At 40.5% G+C, this 24,331-nt stretch overlaps 2 protein-coding genes across 2 annotated transcripts; both read left to right on the forward strand.

The window, feature by feature from the left end:
- The first annotated feature begins 1,693 nt into the window (after positions 1 to 1,693).
- On the forward strand, positions 1,694 to 13,133 carry LOC101174696 (immunoglobulin lambda-1 light chain-like). The gene is made up of 5 exons (XM_004078783.4): positions 1,694 to 1,845; positions 1,938 to 2,261; positions 10,827 to 10,874; positions 12,207 to 12,515; positions 12,634 to 13,133. The coding sequence occupies exons 1-5, from the start codon at positions 1,803 to 1,805 to the stop codon at positions 12,903 to 12,905; spliced, it is 996 nt and encodes a 331-aa protein (XP_004078831.1). The 5' UTR covers positions 1,694 to 1,802; the 3' UTR covers positions 12,906 to 13,133.
- Positions 13,134 to 16,102: 2,969 nt separating this feature from the next.
- On the forward strand, positions 16,103 to 23,156 carry LOC101174457 (immunoglobulin lambda-1 light chain-like). The gene is made up of 5 exons (XM_004078782.4): positions 16,103 to 16,430; positions 16,523 to 16,837; positions 21,450 to 21,494; positions 22,239 to 22,541; positions 22,664 to 23,156. Exons 1-5 carry the CDS (start codon positions 16,388 to 16,390, stop codon positions 22,933 to 22,935), a joined length of 978 nt encoding a protein of 325 aa, XP_004078830.1. The 5' UTR covers positions 16,103 to 16,387; the 3' UTR covers positions 22,936 to 23,156.
- The last annotated feature ends 1,175 nt before the right edge of the window (positions 23,157 to 24,331 follow it).

Here is a 24,331-nt window from a genome sequence, read left to right on the forward strand (position 1 = left end):
CTTAGGAGAACATCATCACAGCTGCTTTTGCAAACAAGCAACATGTTTGTTGTCTGACCCTTAGATTTCAAAAATAGCTCTCATAGTGAGGACATTGCAGTCATGCATATGTGTTCTTATAACCTTTAGCCTTTTCTTCGTGACATTGTTGAAATCTGATTGACAAAAATCCATAATAAAGAACACAAAATTGCATGATTACCCTCAGTTTCCATGTGCTTTTTAATTACAGTCAGATCAGCAGGGGAATAACTAGGTGTTTTTGTAACATGAATAGCAGGCACAAATAACAGTGCTTAAATAAGAATTTAGAAGGCACTATTGCTGAAATAAATAAAAAATACAACAGAGAGAATCAGATAGCAGCCCTTACAGATGGTCTGATATTGTTCTCACACGAGTTGTGCGCTGTTTTCTGTTACACAAGCAAGCATTTTGTGTGTGTAGTTGGGTCTGTTTGCACCTGATGCATTAGATTAAGACTATGGGGTGCCGTCTGTAAAGCTGCAGAGGCAAATATTAACAGCAATATTTTTTGTTGTCCAGCCTGTTTTAGGAGAAAAAAACAGGTTTCATTTTCAAATGCATGTCTTTACATTTTAATTTATGTATTTATAAATGTTACATTTACTAACAAAAATGTTAGTAAGCCAAATATTTAGTTTAAAGTTAAATTTTTTTTATAATTATATATTTAGTTTAGAAACTTAATGTTTAGTTTGTAAATGAATGAATCTCACCTGAATATTTATTTTCTAAAAATATAAGCTTTGTATAACTAAATATTTATTTGCTAAATAAACATTTAAGTCCAAGTTAAATATTTTCAGTTTTAAAAATATGAAAAATATTAAAAACATATTTTTAAATAATGTTAATATAAACTTGCTCTTTATTTTAAAGGGTAAATATGTGTCCTCGTCATTAATTTTTGATATCACAACGTTAGTGGAGATTTTTTCTAGATTTTAATTTTTTATTATCACACATTTTTTAAAGAATCTGAATATAAAAAAATAAAACATGACTTGTCATGCATCTGATGTACACAGCACTTTTGTCCCACACGCAAAAAGTTTGCCTTACATAAAATAATTTGACTGTTAAGTATTAAATTTGTAGAAATTTGCAGGACTTAAAAGAATGATGTACGTAGACCTGCCCTCCTGCCAATAGGCAACAGAAGAGGCAATGGTCATTTAAACTATAATCATTGCTAGAATCAACATATTATTAACTTGTTGTCACAATGAAAAAAAACCTTTTGAAGACTACAGTCAAACTTAGAATCTTTGTACCCCCAAAACCTATAGGTAAGCAATAACATGCTTTGTAAAACAAATGAATCAGAAACCACAACCTATCCAAAAGGATTTCCAGCACAAATATAAAAAGAGCAAAATAAAAAAACACTTTTGAATTAAGCTGACAAAGATGGGTGGCTTCCTGAAATGTGACGATGCAACAAAAAGTTCACTCTTATCTAGAGTTTATTTGTAAGTCCAGCATTAAATTTAATATTTCTTTTTGAAACATGAATGTGTTTGAGCGTTTGTGCATCATGTGACCCAGATATTCTTCATCTGGTGTCAGATTGACTTCAGTTCTATGAAACAACACAGCTGTCATTCTGCAACATCCGTCTTCTCTGTGAGCTGCAGGGGCTGATGGGAGCTTGGAGGAGCTATCACAAAGAACGTGGTCCTGCTCTGATCTCACAGCTCTCAGGTCCTTCTTTGTCCTCAGCTGCATCAGAACACCACTTCTCCTCAGGTTGAGCAGAGGAAACACGGCTGAACAAAATGCTTTTCCTCCCAGCTGCTGCTCTGTGCTGTCTGTGTTCAGGTGAGTGTTTGCAGCCAATCAGGAGCCAACCAGGTCTACCTGGAACAAACACTGTTATCCTGACCTTCACCTGTCTGTCTGTGTCTCTGCAGCACTGGTTGCCATGGCAGCAGACCTGATTCAGGATGATTTAACATTGACCAGAAGGGTTGGTCAAAGTGTCTCTTTCAGCTGTGAAATAACAAAGCAGTTTAAAGATGATTATGTGTACTGGTACCAGAAGAAAGAAAAAGAATTCAGAATAATTCTCGATCTAAAAAAAAGTAGTGGTGCAACAGATAAACGGTACGGTCATCCTCAAAAAGATGATTTCACAGCTGAAAAAACCCAGACTGGATGTGAATTGAAGATCAATAAAGTTACAATGGATCATTCAGCCTCTTACTTCTGTAGCTGCTATAAAGACGTTCTCCACAGTGAGAAATGATCCCTGCAGGCTGTACAATAACCTGCAGATGAACAGATTCATGACAGGAAGAGAGCGAGAAGCCACAACCAAGGTTCACATGTTTTGCCTCTATCTCACATCAGCAACCTACTGAAATGAGGACCTAAGTTTTAAGCAGTGATGAACTTCAACAATGTAAAACATCACACAGTTGCTTTCCTCACACACAGGTGTGTTCGGACACACACACTGGATAAAGAAAGAAGAAGTAATGTGCACAGAATTTTAAACGGGCAGGGGCTCTAAGTCTGAAAATGGCAGCAAAATCATGTAACAAAACACATATCCACCAGCTTTTATCCCCAGAATACTGGAATCATTAATGATATTTTGTGTTATTAGTTTACTGTTGCTTTAAGGATTTGGGGGTTCATGTTACAAGAACCTGGATCCAAATGCAGCAGGTTTATCAAGGTCAGGCAGGCAGGGGTAAATAATAGGCATAAGATCATCAGAGGAGAGACTGGGTAGTCATGATCCAGGCGAGAGGCAGGCAAACAGAGTCAGAAACTGGGTAAGGAAACATAAGATCATGTTCAAATATAACACTCGGTAAGGAAGGCAGAGTGGCAAAAACAATACTTCACACTGAGTGTGGCTCAGTGCAGTGCTTAAGTAGACTGTGAGTGATTGAGTGAATGAGAGTCAGGTGTGTGGCATCCAGGAAGGGCACACTGGGGTTGCTGGGAGATGTGGTTCATATAGTACTCTGGAGATAGTTCCCGCTGGTGATAGAGCTCTGACTTCTGACAGAGCCCCCCTCCTGTGAGCGGCTCCGGAATAGAATAGAAATAGAATAGGTCTTTAATAATCCCTGAGGAAAGCAAGGTGCCCTCCGACGCCAAGGTCGGAGTGCCAGTCTGTCGGGGTGGCATAATTGGAAGACGCTGATCAGGGAGGGATCCCGTGGTTGCCTTCTTCAATGATTTCTGGGCATATTCAGAACCAAACTAGGAATTAACTCCAGTCCTCTTGATGCTGAATACAGTAGGTTCTGAGGAAGCGTGTGATCTCTTGGTTCAGGTGTTTCACTTGGCCATTTGACCATTTGGCCACCATTTCTGTGGATGGTGGCTGGAGGTGAGATTCAGGTTAATGCCCAGACCCTTACACGCAAAGCCATCAGGATTGCAGGGGACCCCTCCCGCCCATCCCAGAGACACTTCAACCTGCTGCCATCAGGGAGGAGGCTGCAAAGTCTGCAGGCCAGAACCAGCAGACTCAAGGACAGTTTCCTCCATCAGGCGATAAGGACACTCAACTCCCTCCCTGTCCTCCCCCCTCTGGCCCCTCCACTCCGTCCTACAAGCCCACACTGAAAACTTTCACAACAGTTCAGTTCACCGCTTTCACCAAAGACTGCAGTCACTAACTCATCCACTTACTGTTCTCAGCACTGTTGTCACTTTAAACTGCCACGTTAACCATCTCATTGCTCTCTGCACTGTTTAGACTACTGTTATTCTTCTTATTATTGCTGTCTTTTTATCTATTTTTTAAGTCGTTTATTTATTTATTTTTTATATGCTGCTTGCACTGTGGGGTGAGAGGAAAGCAATTTCATCTGTGCTGTATGTCTTTAGATAGATAGATAGATAGATAGATAGATAGATAGATAGATAGATAGATAGATAGATAGATAGATAGATAGATAGATAGATAGATAGATAGATAGATAGATAGATAGATAGATGACTTTATTAATCCCACAATGGGGAAATTTCATTTATCTGTGGCAGCAACACGACATTCAGAAATAATCTGTATAATATAACATCAATAAAGGACATCACAAATTACATTTATATTAGATAATTAAAAATATTACTAAAATTATTATGAAAAATTATTATCAAAAATGAGATTCTTATTAAATAAAGAAATAAATATTAAATAAATACAGCTGCAAAAGTGTAAAAAACATGCGGTCTGCAAAACATGTAAACTGTAAAAAAACATTACAAATTTTTTCAAAATACAGAAATAACTAATGAAGTTCACAAAAACACACAACTGTTCAGGAACAAAAAACAATTTAAAATTGAAAAACAACAACTACAACAAAAATAAATGAATCAATGACTAAACAGAAAAACACCCCTGGGACCGTGGAGTGTCACTTTGACACGGTGTTGTACAGTCTGATGGCTGTGGGGAGGAATGACCTGCGGTAGCGCTCCTTCTTACACTGAGGGTGCAACAGTCTTGTGCTGAAGGAGCTGGTCAGCGCCTCTACAGTTTGGTGTAGGGGGTGGGAGGGGTTATCCATGATGGATGTCAGCTTAGCTAACATCCTCCTGTCCGCCACCTCCTCGATGGACTCAAGTGTGCAGCCCAGGACAGAGCCGGCCCTCCTAACCAGTTTGTTAAGCCTCTTCAAGTCTCTGCCTGCACTGCCGCCCGCCCAGCACACAACTCCATAAAGGACCACTGAGGCCACCACAGTGTCGTAAAAGGTCCTCAGCAGCTGTCTGCACACACCAAAGGACCTCAGTCTCCTCAGCAGGTGAAGGGGACTCTGGCCCCTCCTGTACAGAGCATCCGTGTTGTTGGACCAGTCCAGTCTGTTGTTCAGGTGAACACCCAGATATTTAAATGTGTTCACGACCTCAATGTCTGAACCCTGGATGTTCACCAGTGAGTGTGATGGTGAGGACCTCTTGAAGTCCAGGATCAGCTCCTTTGTCTTGCTGGTGTTAAGCAGCAGGTGGTTAACTTCACACCAGCTAACAAAGTCAGTGATGACCCCCCTGTACTCCTGCTCATCCCCCCCTGATACACAGCCCACAATGGCACTGTCATCTGAGAACTTCTGCAGATGACAATGGTGGGAGTCGTAGGTGAAGTCTGATGTGTACAGGGTAAACAGGAATGGGGAGAGCACAGTCCCTTGAGGTGCCCCCGTGCTGCAGACCACCACATCAGACACACAGTCACGCAGCCTCACAAACTGTGGCCTGTCTGTGAGGTAGTTGATGGTCCAAGCAACCAGATGTTGGTCCACACCTGCAACCTCCAGCTTCCTCCTCAGCAGTGATGGCTGAATTGTGTTGAAAGCACTGGAGAAATCAAAAAACATGACTCTCACAGTGCTCCCAGGGGCCTCCAGGTGAGACAGGGCCCGATGCTGCAGGTAGATGATGGCGTCATCCACCCCGATGCCTGGTCGATATGCAAACTGCAGCGGGTCCAGTGCTGAGCTCACCTGAGTGCGGAGATGGCTGAGGATGATCCTCTCCATAGCCTTCATCAGGTGGGAAGTCAAGGCGACAGGTCTGAAGTGGTTCGGTTCCGTAGGACGAGGTACCTTTGGAACCGGAACCAGACAGGAAGTCCTCCAGAGGACTGGTACCTTCTCCAGTCTGAGGCTCATATTAAATATAAACAGCATCACCACACAGAGCTGGTCTGCACACTCCCTGAGGAGCCTGGAGGTGATGCTGTCAGGGCCTGTTGCCTTCCTGGCCTTTGTTCTCCTTAACTCCATCCTAACCTGATTCAGGGTGAGGCAGAGGGGGGTTGGAGGATGGGTGGGCGGTGGCTGGTCTGGTGCTGTGAGTCGTTGGGGGGGTCCCTTTGCTTCTGTTTTTTATGGATGCAGTACATTTGACAATAAAGCCGACTTTGACTTTGACTTTGACTTACACATTTCTCGCCACACACGTGAGGTCAACTGTGGACCATGGTCCGACACGATGTCCTCCGGAAGACCATAATGCCGGAATACGTTATCGATGCGTTTACCGCCGTTTCCAGAGCTGTGGGCTACTTAGGCAGAGGGATCAACCGACACACCTTAGAAAAGGGGTCAAGATCAAGGGGGGGCAGATCAGTGATGATATCCACTGCAATGTGAGACCAGGGACTTTGAGGTATTGACAGTGGATGTAGGAGACAGGCCGGAAGCTGTTGAGGAGACTTGGCCATTTGGCAGGATGTACAGCGGGTCACGTACTGGGCCACGTCTGCCTGCAGTGTGTGCCACCAGAAAGAATGTGCTGTTAAAGAACATGTGCTAGCCATACCTGGATGTCTGGCTGAAGGCAAGTCGTGCACTAGGTGGAGAACCTGCTTGTACCGTGGAATGTACACCTTATCAGCCGGACAGGACGGTGGTGGAGCCTCTGTAGCGTTCGTGTCAGAAAATTCTGTTATCATATCCCACTGAATAGGGGCTAGGATCAGTGAAGAGGGGACGACGGATTCTGGTGTGACTGATCCTTCCGCCGTGGTGTCACAAAGGCGCGAAATTGCATCAGCCTTTTAAAATTTCCCCCGGTGTTTCATTTTGAACTTAGTATTTAACTTCCTGTCCCAGAACTATCTGCTCTGTGTTGACATCGGACAAAAGTAGAGACTCTTGACTTTGACTAATATAAAGCATTTTCTGACATATTGACCTTATTTAAACTCGTTGAATCAGTGGAAAGTGACTAGTTGGACCAGAACTCACAGGTTCAAGCTGCTTCACTCTCACATCTCTTTAGTTCTCCTTGGGAGAGCAGCTTCTCTCACTGTCCCTGGCTGTCCTTAACTGTCTCCGGTGGCTCTGAGCCTGAACGGAGCCCCAAAGACAGAAGCGACAGCTCAGAACCCACGTATAACTAGAAAATAGTTTCGACATAATACCGGGGAGTTTGTAGCAACATTTCTTTCTTGTATCTTTAACAGAAATGTATTAATGTTGATTCAAAACATAATAACAATAATAATAAAAAACCAAAGAACACTAGGGTATTTTTGAATACGAAGCAAAAAAGGGCAGATGCTCAAGCACCCCTGGGCCCTTTGAGTGCACGTGCCTGACACTGATCTTCTATCTTGTGCCCCATCTCAGGTGGGAGGCGCTATTGACTGGTTTGGTTTGTTCTACTACTGTCCAGTCCAGGGCCTGTAGAGCCTTTTATGCTGACCTGAACTAATTTAAAAGAGTACATTTGTTTCTGTTCTACCAAAACATGAATTTAAATTGCTTTTCTTTTCTTGAAAAAAAAAACCCAAAAAAAGTTATTGTATGTCTGTTAATGTTAAATTGTATCCATTTTGTTCAGGAGCTGACAGTCCTCTGTGTTATGGTACAGTTTTTATGCAAGCCTGTGTTATCGGGTATTAAGTATCGCCAACTATAAACTTGAAGAAATAAAAGATGATGGGTTGAAAACCTTTTGAAGACTTTATTCCTCTCTCTGCATATTTATTGGATAATCAACCACATCTTATTTTCAAAATGATATTTACTATTTAAATATTTGCATCTTTGTTAACTCACAGGGCGTTTGGCCAAAGCATTTGTTTCCTGTTTCTCCCTATACCTTGTTCCAATTAAGGGGTTGCTGAGAGGGACACACTACTGTTAGTGCATAGTTGTAATGGTCCATACCTTACTAATTTAGATACGCACTCTTGAATTGTGAAGACTATTATTCATGCACATTTTTTCTACGGGAATGCTTTGAGTGACAGGTTGGAGTGAATATTTATAAAGTAGGTGAGATGCACCTTATGTTGCCAACAAATACTTTTCAATACAAATACATGACAATCATAAGTTTCATTTTTATGACATTCAGTGGCTGCAAGAGCCTCAAAGTAACTGTGATAAACACCTGTGCTCCCCTTAAGATGCAGCCGCTTTTCTCAATTACCCTCCAAGGACCCAAACAAGAGAAGGGCAAAGGATTCTGCAGTTTAGCTCAGTTTTTCAGTGACGTTTTTGGTCATGTTCTGTTTTCTATCAGTCACCCCTGGATTACATGAAATCTTTCCACCTTTATCCACCTTTGTCATGGTAGGGAGAACATGTCAATGTAAGGGTGGGGTCATCTAAGATAGCACAAGGGTTAATTGTCTTCAGTGAGTAGAAGTGTCTGGATTTCAGTTCTACCTTGTCAGGTCATTTGCTTTTCCCTCTTTTTGTTTCTCCATGGTTTTTGTCCTGTTTATGTTTATTTATTAAATGTTTATGTTTCTGCTCAATTTCCTGCCTTCTGGCTCTTACACCTCCAGCTCCTAACAGCTGTACCAAATGAGACTCTTGTTCAAGATAGGGATTCACACCAAAACTTTCTTTTGCATCTGATCCTCTAAACCCCATGTGTCAAACTCAAGGCCCGGGGGCCAAGTGTGGCCCGCCATGTCATTTTATGTGGCCCGCAAGAGCATAAAGGTTTTTAATTCTTTAAAATAAAAAATAAAAATTGGTGTGTATTTATTCATATCTAGGGGGAATCGGACTTGAAATATGGGATTGAGCAACTATACATTAGGACTTAAACACTGTCCATATAACCTAACCTGACAGAATCAAATGTAAAATGATTTATGCTAGAGTAACAAGCAAACATATGTTTTTTTTTATGCAACTGCAATTGTCATTTAAAAGTTATAATAAATAAATAATGAATTATTTCACATAAAGGAGTAGTTTCATTTATTTTACATTCCATTTAGTTACATGTATAAGTTATATTTGGCCCTTTGACGACAGCCACTATGCTGATGTGGCCCTCAGTGAAAATGAGCTTGATACCCCTGCTCTAAACACAGGCTTTTGCTGTGATTGAGAAGGTTTTAATATGGAAGACTGGGAAACTGAATGATGCAGAGTTTAAAAAAAAGCATTTCTAATCAGAAAATATGACGGTAAAAAGATAAATTTAGTGTCAGACCTGTAGTGAGGAAGTAATCAAGTGTTCATTGTGTTAAGTGTTTATTTTAAAATTTCCCAGGGTTTTTTATTTTGAACTTAATATCTAACTTCCAGTCTCTGCACGATCTGCACAGACAGGAATTGATGTGCCGCTCAGATGTCTGGCAAAAGTGAAATGGGACTCCTTGACTAATATAGAGCATTTTTCTGAAATATTAACCATATTCAAGCTTGCTAAATATGTGGATGCAACTAGTTAGACCAGAACTCTCAGATGCAAGTTGCTTCACTGTCACGCCTCTTCAGTTCTCCGTTGGATAGCAGCTTCTCTCGCTGTCTCTAAGGCTACGTTCACACTGCAGGGCTTAATGCTCAATTCTGATTTTTTTTTTAAATCTGATTTTTTTGCAAGGCCGTTCACATTTCCAATTAAATGTGAATTTTTGTGATCTCCTGTGTGACCGTGACATGACCCAGAAGTGACCTGCATGTGCAGAAGAAGACTCAATGGTGAACGACGTCACTCGTTGTTTGCGGAAGTAGCTAACGTTAACAATGTATGTCAACAACAGTGTTGTCAACAGTGGAGCCCTTTTTGCATATTACATTTACTTTCACAAAGGAGCCAGCACAATTACAATCTTCTCATTTTAAGAAGACATTGGAGCCAGGATCGTCTGCACCCACTGTTGTGGAATGGGGATGTGGAGGTGCTGATTTAATATACATAATAATAATATAATTTATATACATCTGGTACTCCACGAGGAACCCCTATGGCGTCTATGTAAGTAGGGTCAGTTTCAGTCAGCCACACTTCTCGCTTATGGCTATGTCTCCATCTCTGAGGATAAATACTAGACATTTTAGCAACCAAAACGTCAACCGTTATAGGATACACAGAAACAGGTAACAGAATTTAGTTTCGAGAGTTGTAAGTTAAAAATAGTAGTAGTATTCTCTGGGTTCAGTGAGTTTTCTTTAGCCATTTGTCTTATTGGGCAAACATGAGTGGGTGGACTTACAGTTCTCTCAGTTGAAAGGATTGTTCCATTTTCATACCCAGGGGGCACCAGTACTGGCAGGTAAGCCACGCTATAACAATGGTTACAATCACAACAACATTATATTTCACACAATTTTGAAAACCTTGGTTTGCCATCTCGACCAATTTTTTTTCTTTCTTTTTTCCTTCTAAATGGGTCGGTGGCTTGAAGGAGGATCCGCTGTCGGTCCCCCGAGCTTCTGACCACGGTCGGAAAGGGAGAAAAAAAAAATTAATCGCGGAAAAGGTTCAACACCACGCTCAGCCATTTTGCTGGATTGGATGGATCGGCCATTTTGGCTTCTTGGGACCAGCCAATACGTCCTATTTGGAATGCGAAAATGGGAGGGGTCACTCAGTCCAGTTCTCATATACAGTCAATGATTAAAACCCACTTCTAGTAGCAAGTGATTCAAGTTAGATGACAAAACCTTTACTCTTTACTCTTTCTTTTTAACATTATCCGATATTTCTGTTCCTTGTGTCATCACAATGTTTTAAGCTGCATAAGTTCAGCAGCTTTCTCTCATGTTCCTGTGGTTTCAGAAGGATCAGAAGAAAACAAATTGATGTACATCAGGATGACTGCACGTGCACCACACTTCTTTTCGTTTTTCATGCCGTCAGTTGAATCTTTCATCTAATAACTGCAGGAATATTTGTCATTTTCTTCTCTCATTTCACACAGCAGTTCACCAAGTTCCTCCACTGCAGACAGACATGTTGATCTGAACATTAGAGAAACTCATCATGGAGCTGAAATATGATCCTGATTCACTCAGCTGACACTTTAACAGCACACAGGTTTTTGTAGCAGACTTTCTCACTGTGTGACGGAGGCTCTGGGTACTACATCTTTGGATCTGGAACTAGACTTCTTGTAACGGGTAAGAAGAACAATTTCTGCTCCTTTAGATGTTTTATTGAGGAAACTGTGAAATCTAAATTGATTCTTGATTTCAGAAAAATATGTGATGTTCTAAATATTTAGAGTTGGATGGTCTCACAACATCTGCTGTTTCTGAGAACAATATCAAATCTGAGCTTCATCAGAATTTAACTGCATTTTGGAAACAAAACAGAAGACAGAAATGTTCACTTTGAAAATAATTTTTAAAAAGATCAATGGAAATGACAAAAAAACGTCTCAAGAAAGAAAAATGCAAATTATTAATGTTATAGAATGTGACAGATGCTTTTTGTTGTTGTTCAACAGGTACATATTACAGTGACGTTTTTTTTTGTTTGGTTTTCTTTTGTGTCGAGAATCATTGATTCAAATGTGACCAGTATTAAGCAGGTATTTGTGTTTTTTAAAAAATGTTGAATTACTGAAAATGCTTTTCACGTAGAAATCCAGCATTTATTTCTTGTTTTTTTTTTTTTGAAATGGCTGTACATATAATTGATACTGCAGTACGCTGTTCCAAAAGTCACATTTGTGTTGAAAAGTCAGACACAAACGCTTAATAACAATTGTTCTGTTTACCAAAATGCATCGTAGGCAAAAATTTCATTTCTCTCTGTCATAAATTTACCTTTTTTTAATGATAAATAATGATAAATAACGATAAATAACATTAAAAATCTTTACAAATGCCAAAATATTTTTAGAAGATTTTTTTAATTTATAATTTTTTAAATGTATTGATTATGACAATAATTGATTATAAAAGCAATTTCATTTAATTTTCCAAAATCTTTTTGTTCTAAATGACTTAAGGTTCAGCCGTCTTCTTTTAATAGCTTAAAATTAAGAGATTAATTTACGGGGCATGTATAAGTTTCATTTTTTGTTAAATTGTTTCAAGACTCTATAGTGTTTAAAAGTAAAAAAAAATTATGGTATCTTTTTGTTTTAGTTAAAAAAATAATAGCTGCAGAATCTTAATCTGTCCTTACTTGATAAATGATATTTGCAGGATGACAATGTTACAATTTTTGGCTGGTAACCGTTGTGCTATCCTATGGGGTCAAGATGACCATTGACATGTTATACCATGACAAAGGAGGATAAAGGTGGAGAGGATTTCATGTAATCCATGGAAACCAGTAAAGATCACAAATAATTGAAGAAAAAAGTTCAGCGCAATGTCTTGTGTGGTCTAGATGACCCAACTCCCAATGTTAAAGTGCCTAGGATAGCACAAGGGTTAGATCTTGGCTGTTGACTGTGTGAGTGTGTGTCTGTGCTGCTTGTTCCTGCTGTCAATTTTCAGCTCAGTCCGTAGTGAAGCCCGTGGTGAGCGTGTACCCAGCAGCATCCAGAGTCCATGTGGAGGGGAGCAGCTCCCTGCTGTGTCTGGCCTCAGCCATGTTTCCTCCTGTGGTCCAGTTCTCCTGGAAAAGACAGAAGAACAACGGACCACTGGAGGACCTCACCTCAACTGGGGAAGAGCAGCTGGAGCTCAGCGAGTCGGGGCGCATCACCTCTATCTTGCTGGTCCAGCAGCAAAAGGACAGCTCCTATAAATACAGCTGCTCCGTCAAACATGAGGGGGGCACAGTGGAGGCCCAAACACAACAAGGTAATGAAGGCTTGGTGACTGTGTTCAACAGAGATTCAGCTTCATGGATGCGTTCAAAGAAAGCAGAGGAGCAGAAGAATGACATTTCTCCCTGTAAACATCTGACTCTTTGTTTCAGAGTTGCCTCCACTTCCAGCTGCAGTTTCCACAGCAGCTCCAAAAGCCCCAACATCTCGTCCAGCAATTGTCAACATTCTGACAACAGGCACAGCCTCTGTTCCTCCTCTGGACCTGGTGAAGCTGTCCTTCCAGTCAGAGTCCAGGGTGAAGCTGCTCTGCCTGCTGTACTCAGTGCTGATAGTGAAGAGTCTGGTGTACTGCTGTGGACTCTCTCTGCTGATGATCCTCAGAAACAAGGGAGCATCCACCAACTCCAGACATGCTGAATGACTGTTTTCTGCTCGTCTTTTCTCTCCATCAAATCTCCTCCTTTCATCTCATTCATCACTTTGATCACAGTTCTCAAATGTCTTTTATGACTTGCTGTAGATCCTTCATTAAACTGTCAGCAGCTGCGATTTGAAAATGTAACATTGCTTTATTGTGCTTTTTCATTTGAATTTTCTGTTTGTGCCATTTTTCACATTTGTCTGGAACAATAAACTCAAAGACAATCTTCTTGTTTTTTCTTCTTCAGACACAATTTAGTGTAAGTTAAGGATTCTTTCGATAACATTAACATATAAAAAGTTTCCATGCAGCAGAATAAAGACAGAGAGCAGAGAGGAGGGAGGTTGATGAGTGAACAGCAGCAGATTTGAATCTGCTCTCAGTGGTTTTTATCTCATGAAATGCTGCTGACAGACAATCAAACTAGCTGCAGCTGTGTGTGTTTGTGCTCTGCAGCCTTCACACCGTTAGCTGTTGCTTCAAAATTTTTTTTTTCAAAAAACAACTTTTACTTTCTTTAAAGATCCAGCTGTTTGTCATGCATCCATTCTGGTTAGAACATGGAAACAAGTAAAAAAAAATATGTCTATATTTACCTAAGGATCCATACATCCATCCAGCCATCCATGTCAAGTATCAAAACATTCAGTCAAAAAGCAAATATTATGGACAATCTTCTGTTGTGAAGCAGGAATAAAAAATAAAAAGCATGGAAATGTTTTTGAGGGTAATTCAGTCCCTCCAGCATTCTATGTGTCATGGAATGCCCCTTCCCCAGGCAGCAGGCAGCCTTGCCAGGTATATGAACTGGCACAGGTGGTAACAGTGTGGTTCTGGCTATACATCAGCCTATTTAGCAGAAAATTCTCTGCTGCTCAGTGTCAGAAAATTGCATGTGCCTGTGACTCTACAGTCAGACTGAAAGTTCTCTATTCTTGCCTAAACCTTGCTGCCTTTGGTTTTTCCTCTGTCTATGTGGCCTCTCTGGTGAGACAGTGTTTCAGTGGCTTTGGATCCTAAGACCCTTGGAGGATTTCCTGATTGTGAAGCGTAAGCATTAGGATTGTTTTCCTGGATTCCCTGGTTTTCTTTGTATGTGTGTGTGTCCCTCTCTCTCCTCCCCTGGACATATCCAAGGTCATTCATGAACTTTCAGAGATTCAACCTTCATCACAGAAGTGAGTGGTGAACTGACTTTCTGGTTATCTCCCATCTCCTCACCACCTGGAATCAGTTTTGTTCTCCATTTCTCAGTACGCCTGACACCTTCTGGTGGGACAGGGAGTTATCGCCACAGACTCTAGAAACTTTGTTATTAAATAACAGTGTGGTTCTGCGATTTTTGCTTACCTTTCTTGTGATCATTTTGAGCATATTAAATGAAATCTTGCACAGAATCTCAGATCAAGGGAAATTCTCAGTGGTCTTTTGTGTCTTGCATCTTCTTGTAATTATTCCAAGAGTTGACTTCTTCACACCGAGCTGCTTTTCTATTGCAGAGATAATCTTCCCTGCCTGGTGCAGCTCTACAATTTTGTTTCTGGTGTGATTTGACAGCTCTTGTGTTTTGGCCATAGTGGAGTTTGGAGTGTGACTGTTTGAAGATGTGAACGGGTGTATCTTACGATAACAGACTCAAACAGCAGCCATTATTACAGGTAGCAAATGGAAGACAAAAGAGCCTCTTAAGAAGAAGTTACAGGTCTGTGAGAACCAGAAATTTTGGTTGTATATAGGAGAACAAGGCGACAGGCTGGCAACTGGTCCAGATATACCCGGCCTTCGCCCAACATAGGATAGGCGCTGGCAGCCATAGGACACGGAGGGTTAAAGAAATACATGGTGGATGTAGGAGAACAAATACTTATTTTACAGAGGGCTTTACTAATTATTTCATTAAAAATTCTACGATATGATTTCCTGGACTCTTAACCCCATTCTGTCATTCTCTTGGTGATAGCACAGGGCAATTTCCAGACCTCTTCTCTGTAGAATCCACACTTTTTAAGCATCTTTTCTCAGAGGATTTTCAGCCTTCCTCCTCCTCATTTGTTTTATATATTGTTAATGGAAAAAACTGTTGAGTTTGAAATTCCTTCAAAGTTTTGTCATATTGATATAACACTCTGAGATGTTTTTTTTAAGTGCTTGCCTGCTTGAAAAACAGGGGAGGAAAAAAGAAGATCCAAAATTAAAAAAAAAAATCAAAAACATGGAGATCAGAAAAACCCTTCAGATGATCAAAACCTCCAAATCACGAACCTGCAGAAAATCAGAATAATGCAGATGATTGACAACCTGCAGGTGATGGACTATTACAAAACATCAAAAATCTGCTGATAATTGAAAAAGCTGGTGATGATCAAAAACATGTAGATAATCAAAAATGTGTTGAAAAACAAAGCTTCCAGAAAAACACAAACCTGCAGAGGATTAAAAACCAACAGATGATCAAAAGGTACAAAAACCTGTAGATGATCTCAAACCTACAGAAGATTAAAAACTACAGAACATCCGAACCTTCAAAGGACCAAAAAGCCGCAAAAGATTAAATGCTTGTAGCAGGTAGAAAGCAGAAAACGGCATCGAGGTCCATTAATGGTTATTCTCACAATAATGGGTGGCATTGTATAACTGTGAAGAAATGTCAAGATTTGCAAGAATCTTAAAGACTTTTGAATGAATGAATAAAGATTTATTTATATTACACTTCACAATTCCTTGATGGTACCAAAGTGATTTAAAATAAAAGACAAAAAAGTTTAAAATTAATGCAAAAACCTGAACAGAAAAAAAGTTGGATTTTCTTGCATTGTTTACTGGTGTTACGGCTGTGGCCACATTTCATTTGTTTCTTTTTATTCTGTGTTTTGTGTATTTTGTTTCTATCAGAGTGGGACTTTGTTGTTTTTGTGCAACCTTAATCCAACCTTATCGATGCAACCTTACAAAGTTAAAAACTATTCAAAAAATGAACGTCTCTTCAAATACTAAACAAATCAAATACAAATATACAAATTACAAAACATTGTAATTTAAAAAGTATAAACTGTAAAAATTGTCTCAAACAGTTAAACCAATCCTGTTTGAAAATTAAAAGGAGAAAAATTAATTTGCTTCAAAAATTCTTTGACTGGAGTGTTTGTGAGTTCAGCATCAAGCTGAGTGTGGATGAGAACTAAATTAAGTGTTTGTGGAACATGAATGTGTTTGAGTGTTTGTGCATCATGTGACCCAGATTCTCTTCATCTGCTGTCAGATTCAAATCAGGAAGATGAAACCACACAGCAGCTTCAGCTGAGCTGTCCGTCTGCAGCAGCAGTCTTCTCTGTGAGCTGCAGGGGCTGATGGGAGCTTGGAGGAGGAGTCCCAAAGAACGTGGTCCTGCTCTCATCTCACAGCTCTCAGGTCCTTCTTTGTCCTCAGCTGCATCAGAACACCACTTCTCCTCAGGTTGAGCAGAGGAAACACGGCTGAACAAAATGCTTTTCCTCCCAGCTGCTGCTCTGTGCTGTCTGTGTTCAGGTGAGTGTTTGCAGCCAATCAGGAGCCAACCAGGTCTACCTGGAACAAACACTGTCATCCTGACCTTCACCTGTCTGTCTGTGTCTCTGCAGCACTGGTTGCCATGGCAGCAGAACTGATTCAGGAGGATTTAACATTGACCAGGAGAGTTGGTGAAAGTGTCTCTTTCAGCTGTGGAGGAACTCAGCAGAGAAGCAATGATATATATTGGTACCAGAAGAAAGACACAGAACAATTCAAAATAATACTACATTTTAATAAAAATGATTGTGGAATAAATAAAGGTTACGGTCATCCTCAGAAAGATGATTTCACAGCTGAGAAAACCCAGAGAGGATGTGAATTGAAGATCAATAAAGTCAGAGTGGATCATTCAGCCTCCTACTACTGCAGCTGCTGGTCCCACAGTGAGAAATGATCCCTGCAGGCTGAACAAAAACCTGGCGATGTTGGTGTTTTAGATAAGAAGAGAGAAGGAAACCACAGCCAGGTTCACATGTTTCACCTCCATCTCACACAGACTCACAAACTCACTGAACCGAGGATTCAAGCACCAAACAAAACAGAAAGCAGAAAAGAAATGAAACAATGACAATGTGAAACACTAAATATTTGCTTTCTTAACATCACACATGCATGCAGAGACGTAGAAGCAATCACTGGACAAAATGGATGGTAAACACTTATCCTCTATCTTGTGCCCCATTTCAGTTAGGAGGGGGGGCACTGACTGGTTTTGGTTTGTACTGCTAATGTCCAGTGGTCCAGGCCCTGTAGACCCTTTTGTTCTGGCCTGAACTATTTTTTAAAGTAAATTAGTTTTTGTTCCTTCATAATTGTCACATTAAAAAGACAAACAAATAAGAAATACTGTTCTCTTCTTTTTAAATTGTGTCCATTTAGTTCAGCAACTGACAGTACTGTGGATGGTGGCACAGTTTTTATTCAAATGTAATTCAGTAAGCTTGTGTTATTAGGTCTTGAGCTTTGTAGCTTCACCATCAAGGATGAGCATGCACCTTCCCATCCTTAAAAGTGTTTACCAAACTTCTTTCTCTAATCCCTTCAAGTTTTTTTTAATTATGTTTTTACATTTTTTTTCACTTATTTATTAAACTTGTTTTTGGCAATAACACACAAATCAAATATTCAAGTTGAGTCGATAGGATAAATTATCTCAATCGTTTCAATAGTTTCTATTAAATATGCCAGGGGTTTTCAAAACCCACAATCATGAATCAGGTCGCTGTCTCCCCCTCTGACCATCAGCGGGAACTTCCCATCAGCCCCTGCTGTCACTCGCTATAAACCCCACAGCTGTGTCCCACCAGTAATCACTCACAACAGCATTTAGTGAAAGTGCTAAGCTCTGCTCTGGCTTACAATAGTATTTTTGCAAAACATTTGGCAATGTTAGATACAAGTGTTGCAGATAACTTAATCGATCTGGCCTTTGGCCAGACTCATGCAGTTCCTGTCTTCCCATGCAATGCTTGAATTGCAAGGGCCACAGGGCACAGGGCAGATTCAGTACCTGACTCAAGACATCAGGCTCAACGCATGTCCACCTCAAGGTTATCTGGCTCATCGCCATCAACTCTCCACGCTGCCCTGTTCATCCAGCCATCCAAGTCTGCTGGGTTCTTTGTGAAAAAGAAAGATGGGGGTCTCAGGCCATGCGTAGACTTTCGGAGCCTGAATGATGTCACAGTAAAGTACAGTTACCCTCTGCTCCTGGTTCCTGCAGCTCTGGAGCAACTATGCACTGTGCGCTTCTTCACAAAGCTGGACCTATGCAGTGCATATAACGTCATTCGAATTCATGAAGGTAACAAATGGAAAACCAGTCCAGTCGAATTCAATCATTCTGGGGGCGGCCGTGGGGCAGCGGTAGGGCGGTCGACCATGATCGTAAGATTGCAGGTTTGATTCCCGGCTGTGTCCTTGGGCAAGACAATGAACCCCACCTTGCCTCTGGTGGAAGGTTGGCGCCAGTGTTCGGCAGCGGAGCCGTCACCCTTGTGTGAATGTGTGTGGGACTTGGTAAATGGGTATTTGACTGTAAAGCGCTTTTGGCCTTGTAGGTAGAAAAGCGCTATTTAGGTATACGCCATTTACCATTTAGGAAGAGGTCAGCTGGAGACTGTCCTGTTGCACATGTTGGTGTAGTGCGATATTGCAGCAGAAATATGGATGGTTTTTCCTCCAAATCAAATCCTAAGTTTCTAAGCTTCTGCAAACCTTTCAGTGTGCGCACTGCTTTCTCCACTAACTCATTTGAGGATTAATGTCTTGGAGCACTCATGGAAGTTTGGAACTCTTTTGAAATGAAAGTTGTTGCACTGTCAGTCACAATGTGTTCAGGGAGGCCATACGCTGCTGCAAACAGTGTCCTTAGTCTTGTGATGCTGACTTTGGAATGTGCATCAACCAAAAAATAAAAACAAATGTTCTTTTCCTGAATGGACCATCAGAGTCCATGTGAAGACACTTCTAGGACTCTCCTGGAAACTCCTATAGATGTAGTGGTGACTATGGTGCCATTCTTTGTTCAAGAATATTCCACTTCTTTGCTTTAATAAACTCCTGAGTTGCTTTGGCTGTATGTTTTGGGTCGTTGTCCATCTGTATTATGAAACGCCGCCCAATCAGTTTGGCTGCTTTCACCTGGATCTGCGCAGACAGTATGTCTCTGAACACCTCAGAATTCATTCAGCTGCTTCTGTCCTGTGTCACATCATCAATAAACATTAGTGTCCAAGTGCCACTAGCAGCCATGCACGCCCAGACCATCACACTGCCTCCACAGTGTTTTACTGATGATGTAGTCTGCTTTGGATCAAGAGCTCCACGCCTTTTCCATACTTTTCTCTTGCCATCATTCTGGTAGAGGTTGATTTTGGTTTCATCTGTCCAAAGAATGTTTTTCCATAACTGTGCTGGCTTTTCTAAATGCTTTTTAGCAAAGTCCAATCAAGCCTTCCTATTCTTGAGGCTTATGAATGGCTTGCATCTTGCAGTGTACCCTCTGTATCTACTTTCATGCTGTCTTCTTTTTATGGTAGACTTATTATCACATTATTATGCAATCCTTTTGTTCAACCCATGGAATAAAAGCTGAAAGTCTGCACTTCAATTGCATCTGAGTTGTTTTATTTAAAATTCACTGTGGTAATCCACAGAAACTAAATTAGAAAGAATTTGTCTCTGTCCAAATAGTTATGGTCCTGACTGCACCTGCACTTTGTAATCAAGCTTATTTAAGTTGAAGTAACTTAGTCCTCAGTGTCTTGCGTCCCTGTTAGGTCTGGGGTTTTCCTGTTTAGCCAACACTGAGATCTGCTTGTCTTTTGGCTTTTTTTTTTTTACTTTACTCAGTTGTCCTTATTTTGTCTTTTGTAGTTTTCCCTCCTTTTAGGAGTTTTCTGTTTGTGTTCCCACCTTTTGTCATTTTCTGTTATTTATTAAATCGCTTCTTAGCGCATTCCAAAGACTCAGCCTGATTCCTCTCTGTACTTGGGTTTCCGTTATTCGAGCCGTAACATTGTTTGACGTAACATTTGTTTTGATTTCTAAAGTGTAATGACGTTTTTTGTGTCATCAATTTAAATCACATATTGGAAAAACGATGTGGAGTGCCTTTTGATTAGAATAGGCTTTTGTTTTAATCATCTTTAGTAATTGATTCATTTAATTTAATTTAATTTCGTTTATTGCTTAAAAAACATCATTTGATCAAAGTCAGTGTACTTGTCACAGCTGAATCAAGTTACGGATATGAATTTAAAGTTAAATGAGGACCATACATGGTATTCCTTTTGTATGAGGCCAGAACAGTCTCATAATTCAGAATTGCACACACTCCGAGTCACAAATGCATCAGATTGCCTCCAGAGTTTAAAAATCTGAATTTTGAGGAGGTCGACTCATCACATCAACCCTACAGGAACTCAGCTTTGGGCACGTGACACGTTCAACATGCAAATTTAACGCACCGATCATGTTAGGTGTGAATGCTGCTATAAAGTGTTGTTCAAAGTCCTCCTCTTTTTTCTTGGATATATTGATTCTGTTGTCTTGTATTTTTCTGGGCTCAAAGTCTCCTGATTACTTCAGCTAGCTGAACTCTAGTTCAGTTTTTACAACTGTTAGACACTCAGCTAAGTTTTTAAGCTTGTTTTTTATAAGTCTTCGTTGTCACTTAATGCTTTGTGTTTTTTCAGGGGAATGGCCAGCTCTCTCTTTGAAATATAATTTGTGTTAAATTAAGTTTTAAGATGTTTTTTAAAAGTTTTAAGACTGTTAACTGCAGGAAATCCAAATTGTCCATAGGGTTGTAAAGACAGAAAGGAAGTGTAAGATTCCTGAAGCAATGTTCTTCTGAACATTGCTTCAGGTTAATGAGGAGTCACTGCATTATCAAATTTGGTTTGTTTAAAATAAGCATATCTTGGCCAAAAGGCCAGTTGACTGAGACCTCATTTCCAGAGTTAAGTAGGCTACCTGACAAAACATCAAGTCCACCATCATATTTTTGTCCTTTACTGCTAAAACTGTGACATTTTTAGTCTTTTTCAAGATGGATGACAATGCACTCTTTAATCTTCTAAATCCTTTAAACATCATTAGACCCTATTTCCTTTTATAGTCTCAACACAATGTTGTTTGAGAGGTGCACAAAGTTCAGCAGCTTTCTCACATGTTCCTGTGGTTTCAGGAGGATCAGAAAAAAAATGATGTACTTCTGGATAATTGCACATGTGCACCACTCTTCTTTTTGTTTTTCATTCCGTCACTTCCTGCATGAATCTTTCATCTAATAACTGCAGAAATATTTGTCATTTTCTTCTCTAATTTGTCACAGCAGTTCACCAAGTTCCTCCACTGCAGACAGAGACAGTCATGTTGATCTGAACATTAGAGAAACTCATCATGGAGCTGAAATATGATCCTGATTCACTCAGATGACACTTTAACAGCACACAGGTTTTTGTAGCACACTTTCTTACTGTGTTTCAGGGGATTACTACATCTTTGGATCTGGAACTAGACTGTTTGTAACGGGTAAGAAGAACCATTTCTGCTCCTGTTTGATTGTAGAAAATGTGTTTCAAGTCAGTTTCTGCTGCTTCAGCTTCACATGTTAGTTTGTTCATCATTAGCAGAGAATTCATCAAGCAGCCATTGTTCCAGAAGAAAAGCTGAATCATTTCTGCAAACATGTTGAAATCTCACTGAACAACTAAACTGATTCTTGATTTCTGCAAATCTGAGTGATGTTCCAAATATTTAGAGTTTGATGGTCTCACTGATTCTGGAACATCTGCTGGTTTCTGAGAACAAGATCAGATCTGAGCTTCAACTGAATTGAACTGAAGTTTGGAAACAACATTTTTGTCTGTGTTTTTTTAGTCAAAAATGTCTAAAATTATCACAGTAAATTTAATCTGATTTCAAACGTTTTTTGCCTAAACAAACAAAAGAAAACATACAAAATGTTGAACTGAAAATTTAAATAACAAAAGTGTTAAACTTCCAGCATTGCTGGACAAAAATGATTAACATTTTATCCATTTAAAATAGAAGATGAATGTAGCAAACATGTTTTTATGTTTCATTTTTGGGTAAAAAGTTTCAAAACATTAAATAGTGTTTTAAAGTCAAGAATGTTATGGTATGTTTTTGTATTAGTTCAACAAAATATAGTAGTTGCGGAATCTTAATCTGTTCTTACTTAATAAATTTCATTTTCTGGATGATACTAATACAATTTTTGGTAACCTTAAAAATGCTGCTGTCAAACTTCAGCTCAGTCTGTAGTGAAGCCCGTGGTGAGCGTGTACCCAGCAGCATCCAGAGTCCATGTGGAGGGGAGCAGCTCCCTGCTGTGTCTGGCCTCAGACATGTTTCCTCCTGTGGTCCAGTTCTCCTGGAAAAGACAGAAGAACAACGGACCACTGGAGGACCTGACCTCTGAAGAGCAGCTGGATCTCAGAGAGTCGGGACGTATCATCTCTATCCTGCTGGTCCAGCAACAAAAGGACAGCTCCTATAAATACAGCTGCTCCGTCAAACATGAGGGGGGCACAGTGGAGGCCCAAACTCAACAAGGTAATGAAGGCTTGATGACTGAGTTCAACAGAGATTCAGCTTTTTGTGGAGATGCTGTCAAAGGAAGCAGAGGAGCAGAAGAATGACGTTTCTCTCTGTAAACATCTGACTCTTTGTTTCAGAGTTGCCTCCACTTCCAGCTGAAGGTTCCACAGCAGCTCCAAAAGCCCCAACATCTCATCCAGCATCTTCCAGCATTCTACCAAAGGGAACAGCCTCTGTTCCTCCTCTGGATCTGGTGAAGCTGTCCTTCCAGTCAGAGTCCAGGGTGAAGCTGCTCTGCCTGCTGTACTCAGTGCTGATAGTGAAGAGTCTGGTGTACTGCTGTGGACTCTCTCTGCTGATGATCCTCAGAAACAAGGGAGCATCCACCAACTCCAGACATGCTGAATGACTGTTTTCTGCTCGTCTTTTCTCTCCATCAACTCTCATCTCATTCATCACTTTGATCACAGTTCTTTAATGCTCTTTATGACTTGCTGTAGATCCTTATGATCTACCTTGTGGAGGTGTAGCATTGTTGTCTTCTGCTTTTGCATGTAAATATTTTGTGCACATTAGTCCAAATCTTCCTTATCTTTACAACAATGTTCTTAATAAACTCAAAGAAAATGTTCTTGTTTCCTTTTCTTCAAAGACACAAAATTATGAGTTCATGATTTTAATAAGAACATGCAAATATGAAAGGTGTTCATGAAGCAGAATAAAGACAGAGAGTAGAGAGGAGGGAGGTCGATGAGTGAACAGCAGCAGATATGAATCTGCTCTCAGTGGTTTGGATTACATGAAAATGCTGCTGACAGACAATCAAACTGCCTGCAGCTGCGTCTGCAGCCTCAACATTGTTAAATGTGACTTTACACTTAACAAAAACAGCTTTTGCTGTCCACATAATGAAAAATGAATATGTGGTTTTGTTTTATTCTTCCAACATATAAATGTTAAAAATATTCATCTTTATTTCTGTTAATTTTAAAAGTTTACTCAATACTTACTTTACCCATACATTTTAAGATCAGTAATAGCTTGGTTGGCTCCAGCAGCCCTGTGGATCCAAAAAGTGATTCAGCAGGTTCTGAAAAGGAATCACTGTATGGGTGTCATGGTGCCTCTGGCAGACTCCTCCCCCTCCAGCACTGTTTCACTCTTCTCCTGATTGCCACCAGCTGCTGTCACTCTCCTCATCATCACTTCTGCTCTTAAGGAGCTCCAGCGCCTCAAGCCGACGCCAGATCGTTAACCCTTACGGTGACTCGCCTGGTCTTGCTATGCTCTATCTTGTTTTGCTCACGTACCCAACCTAATTCCTATTCTCCTGCCTCAGGAAACCACGTTACGAGTGACACCAGTGTGGGTCATCAGTTAAGCCGTTCCAGTGAACCGGAAGACTCCTCGCCGTACGCTGACCGCGTTAACACCTCCAGCCACGCCACAACACAAGCCATCTTCACATTCGGACCTCGCCGGGACCAAACCTCAGCCTCACACGGAGAATCAATAAACTATTACTCATCTGCCACTTACCTGTCTTACTCTGGGTTTCAGCATCTGGGTTCGCTTAGCCTGAAGAATCATGACAGAACGATCTGGCCAGACTCCGGACCCAGCTGACCCAGAAGGACTCCGTGTCGCCGTGAATCTGCAAGGCATCGCTCTGGGTCGTCAAGCCGACGCGTTGTCCCAAATTGCATCCGCCCAACAAGAGCTGTTTCGACGTCTAGACGGTTTGACACAAACTTTAACGGATCTAACTGGTCAAATGTCTACACCTTCACCCACAGCTACGCTCC

Source organism: Oryzias latipes, chromosome 17 (assembly GCF_002234675.1).
Source record: "Oryzias latipes chromosome 17, ASM223467v1".
NCBI classification, from domain to species: domain Eukaryota; kingdom Metazoa; phylum Chordata; class Actinopteri; order Beloniformes; family Adrianichthyidae; genus Oryzias; species Oryzias latipes.

Coding starts and splice junctions, on each gene's coding strand:
- LOC101174457 (XM_004078782.4), top strand. CDS start 16,388: ATGCTTTTCCTCCCAGCTGCTGCTCTGTGCTGTCTGTGTTCAG. Junction 16,431..16,522: donor TCTGTGCTGTCTGTGTTCAG/GTGAGTGTTTGC, acceptor GTGTCTCTGCAG/CACTGGTTGCCATGGCAGCA. Junction 21,495..22,238: donor AACTAGACTGTTTGTAACGG/GTAAGAAGAACC, acceptor GTCAAACTTCAG/CTCAGTCTGTAGTGAAGCCC.
- LOC101174696 (XM_004078783.4), top strand. CDS start 1,803: ATGCTTTTCCTCCCAGCTGCTGCTCTGTGCTGTCTGTGTTCAG. Junction 1,846..1,937: donor TCTGTGCTGTCTGTGTTCAG/GTGAGTGTTTGC, acceptor GTGTCTCTGCAG/CACTGGTTGCCATGGCAGCA. Junction 2,262..10,826: donor CTATAAAGACGTTCTCCACA/GTGAGAAATGAT, acceptor TGTGTGACGGAG/GCTCTGGGTACTACATCTTT.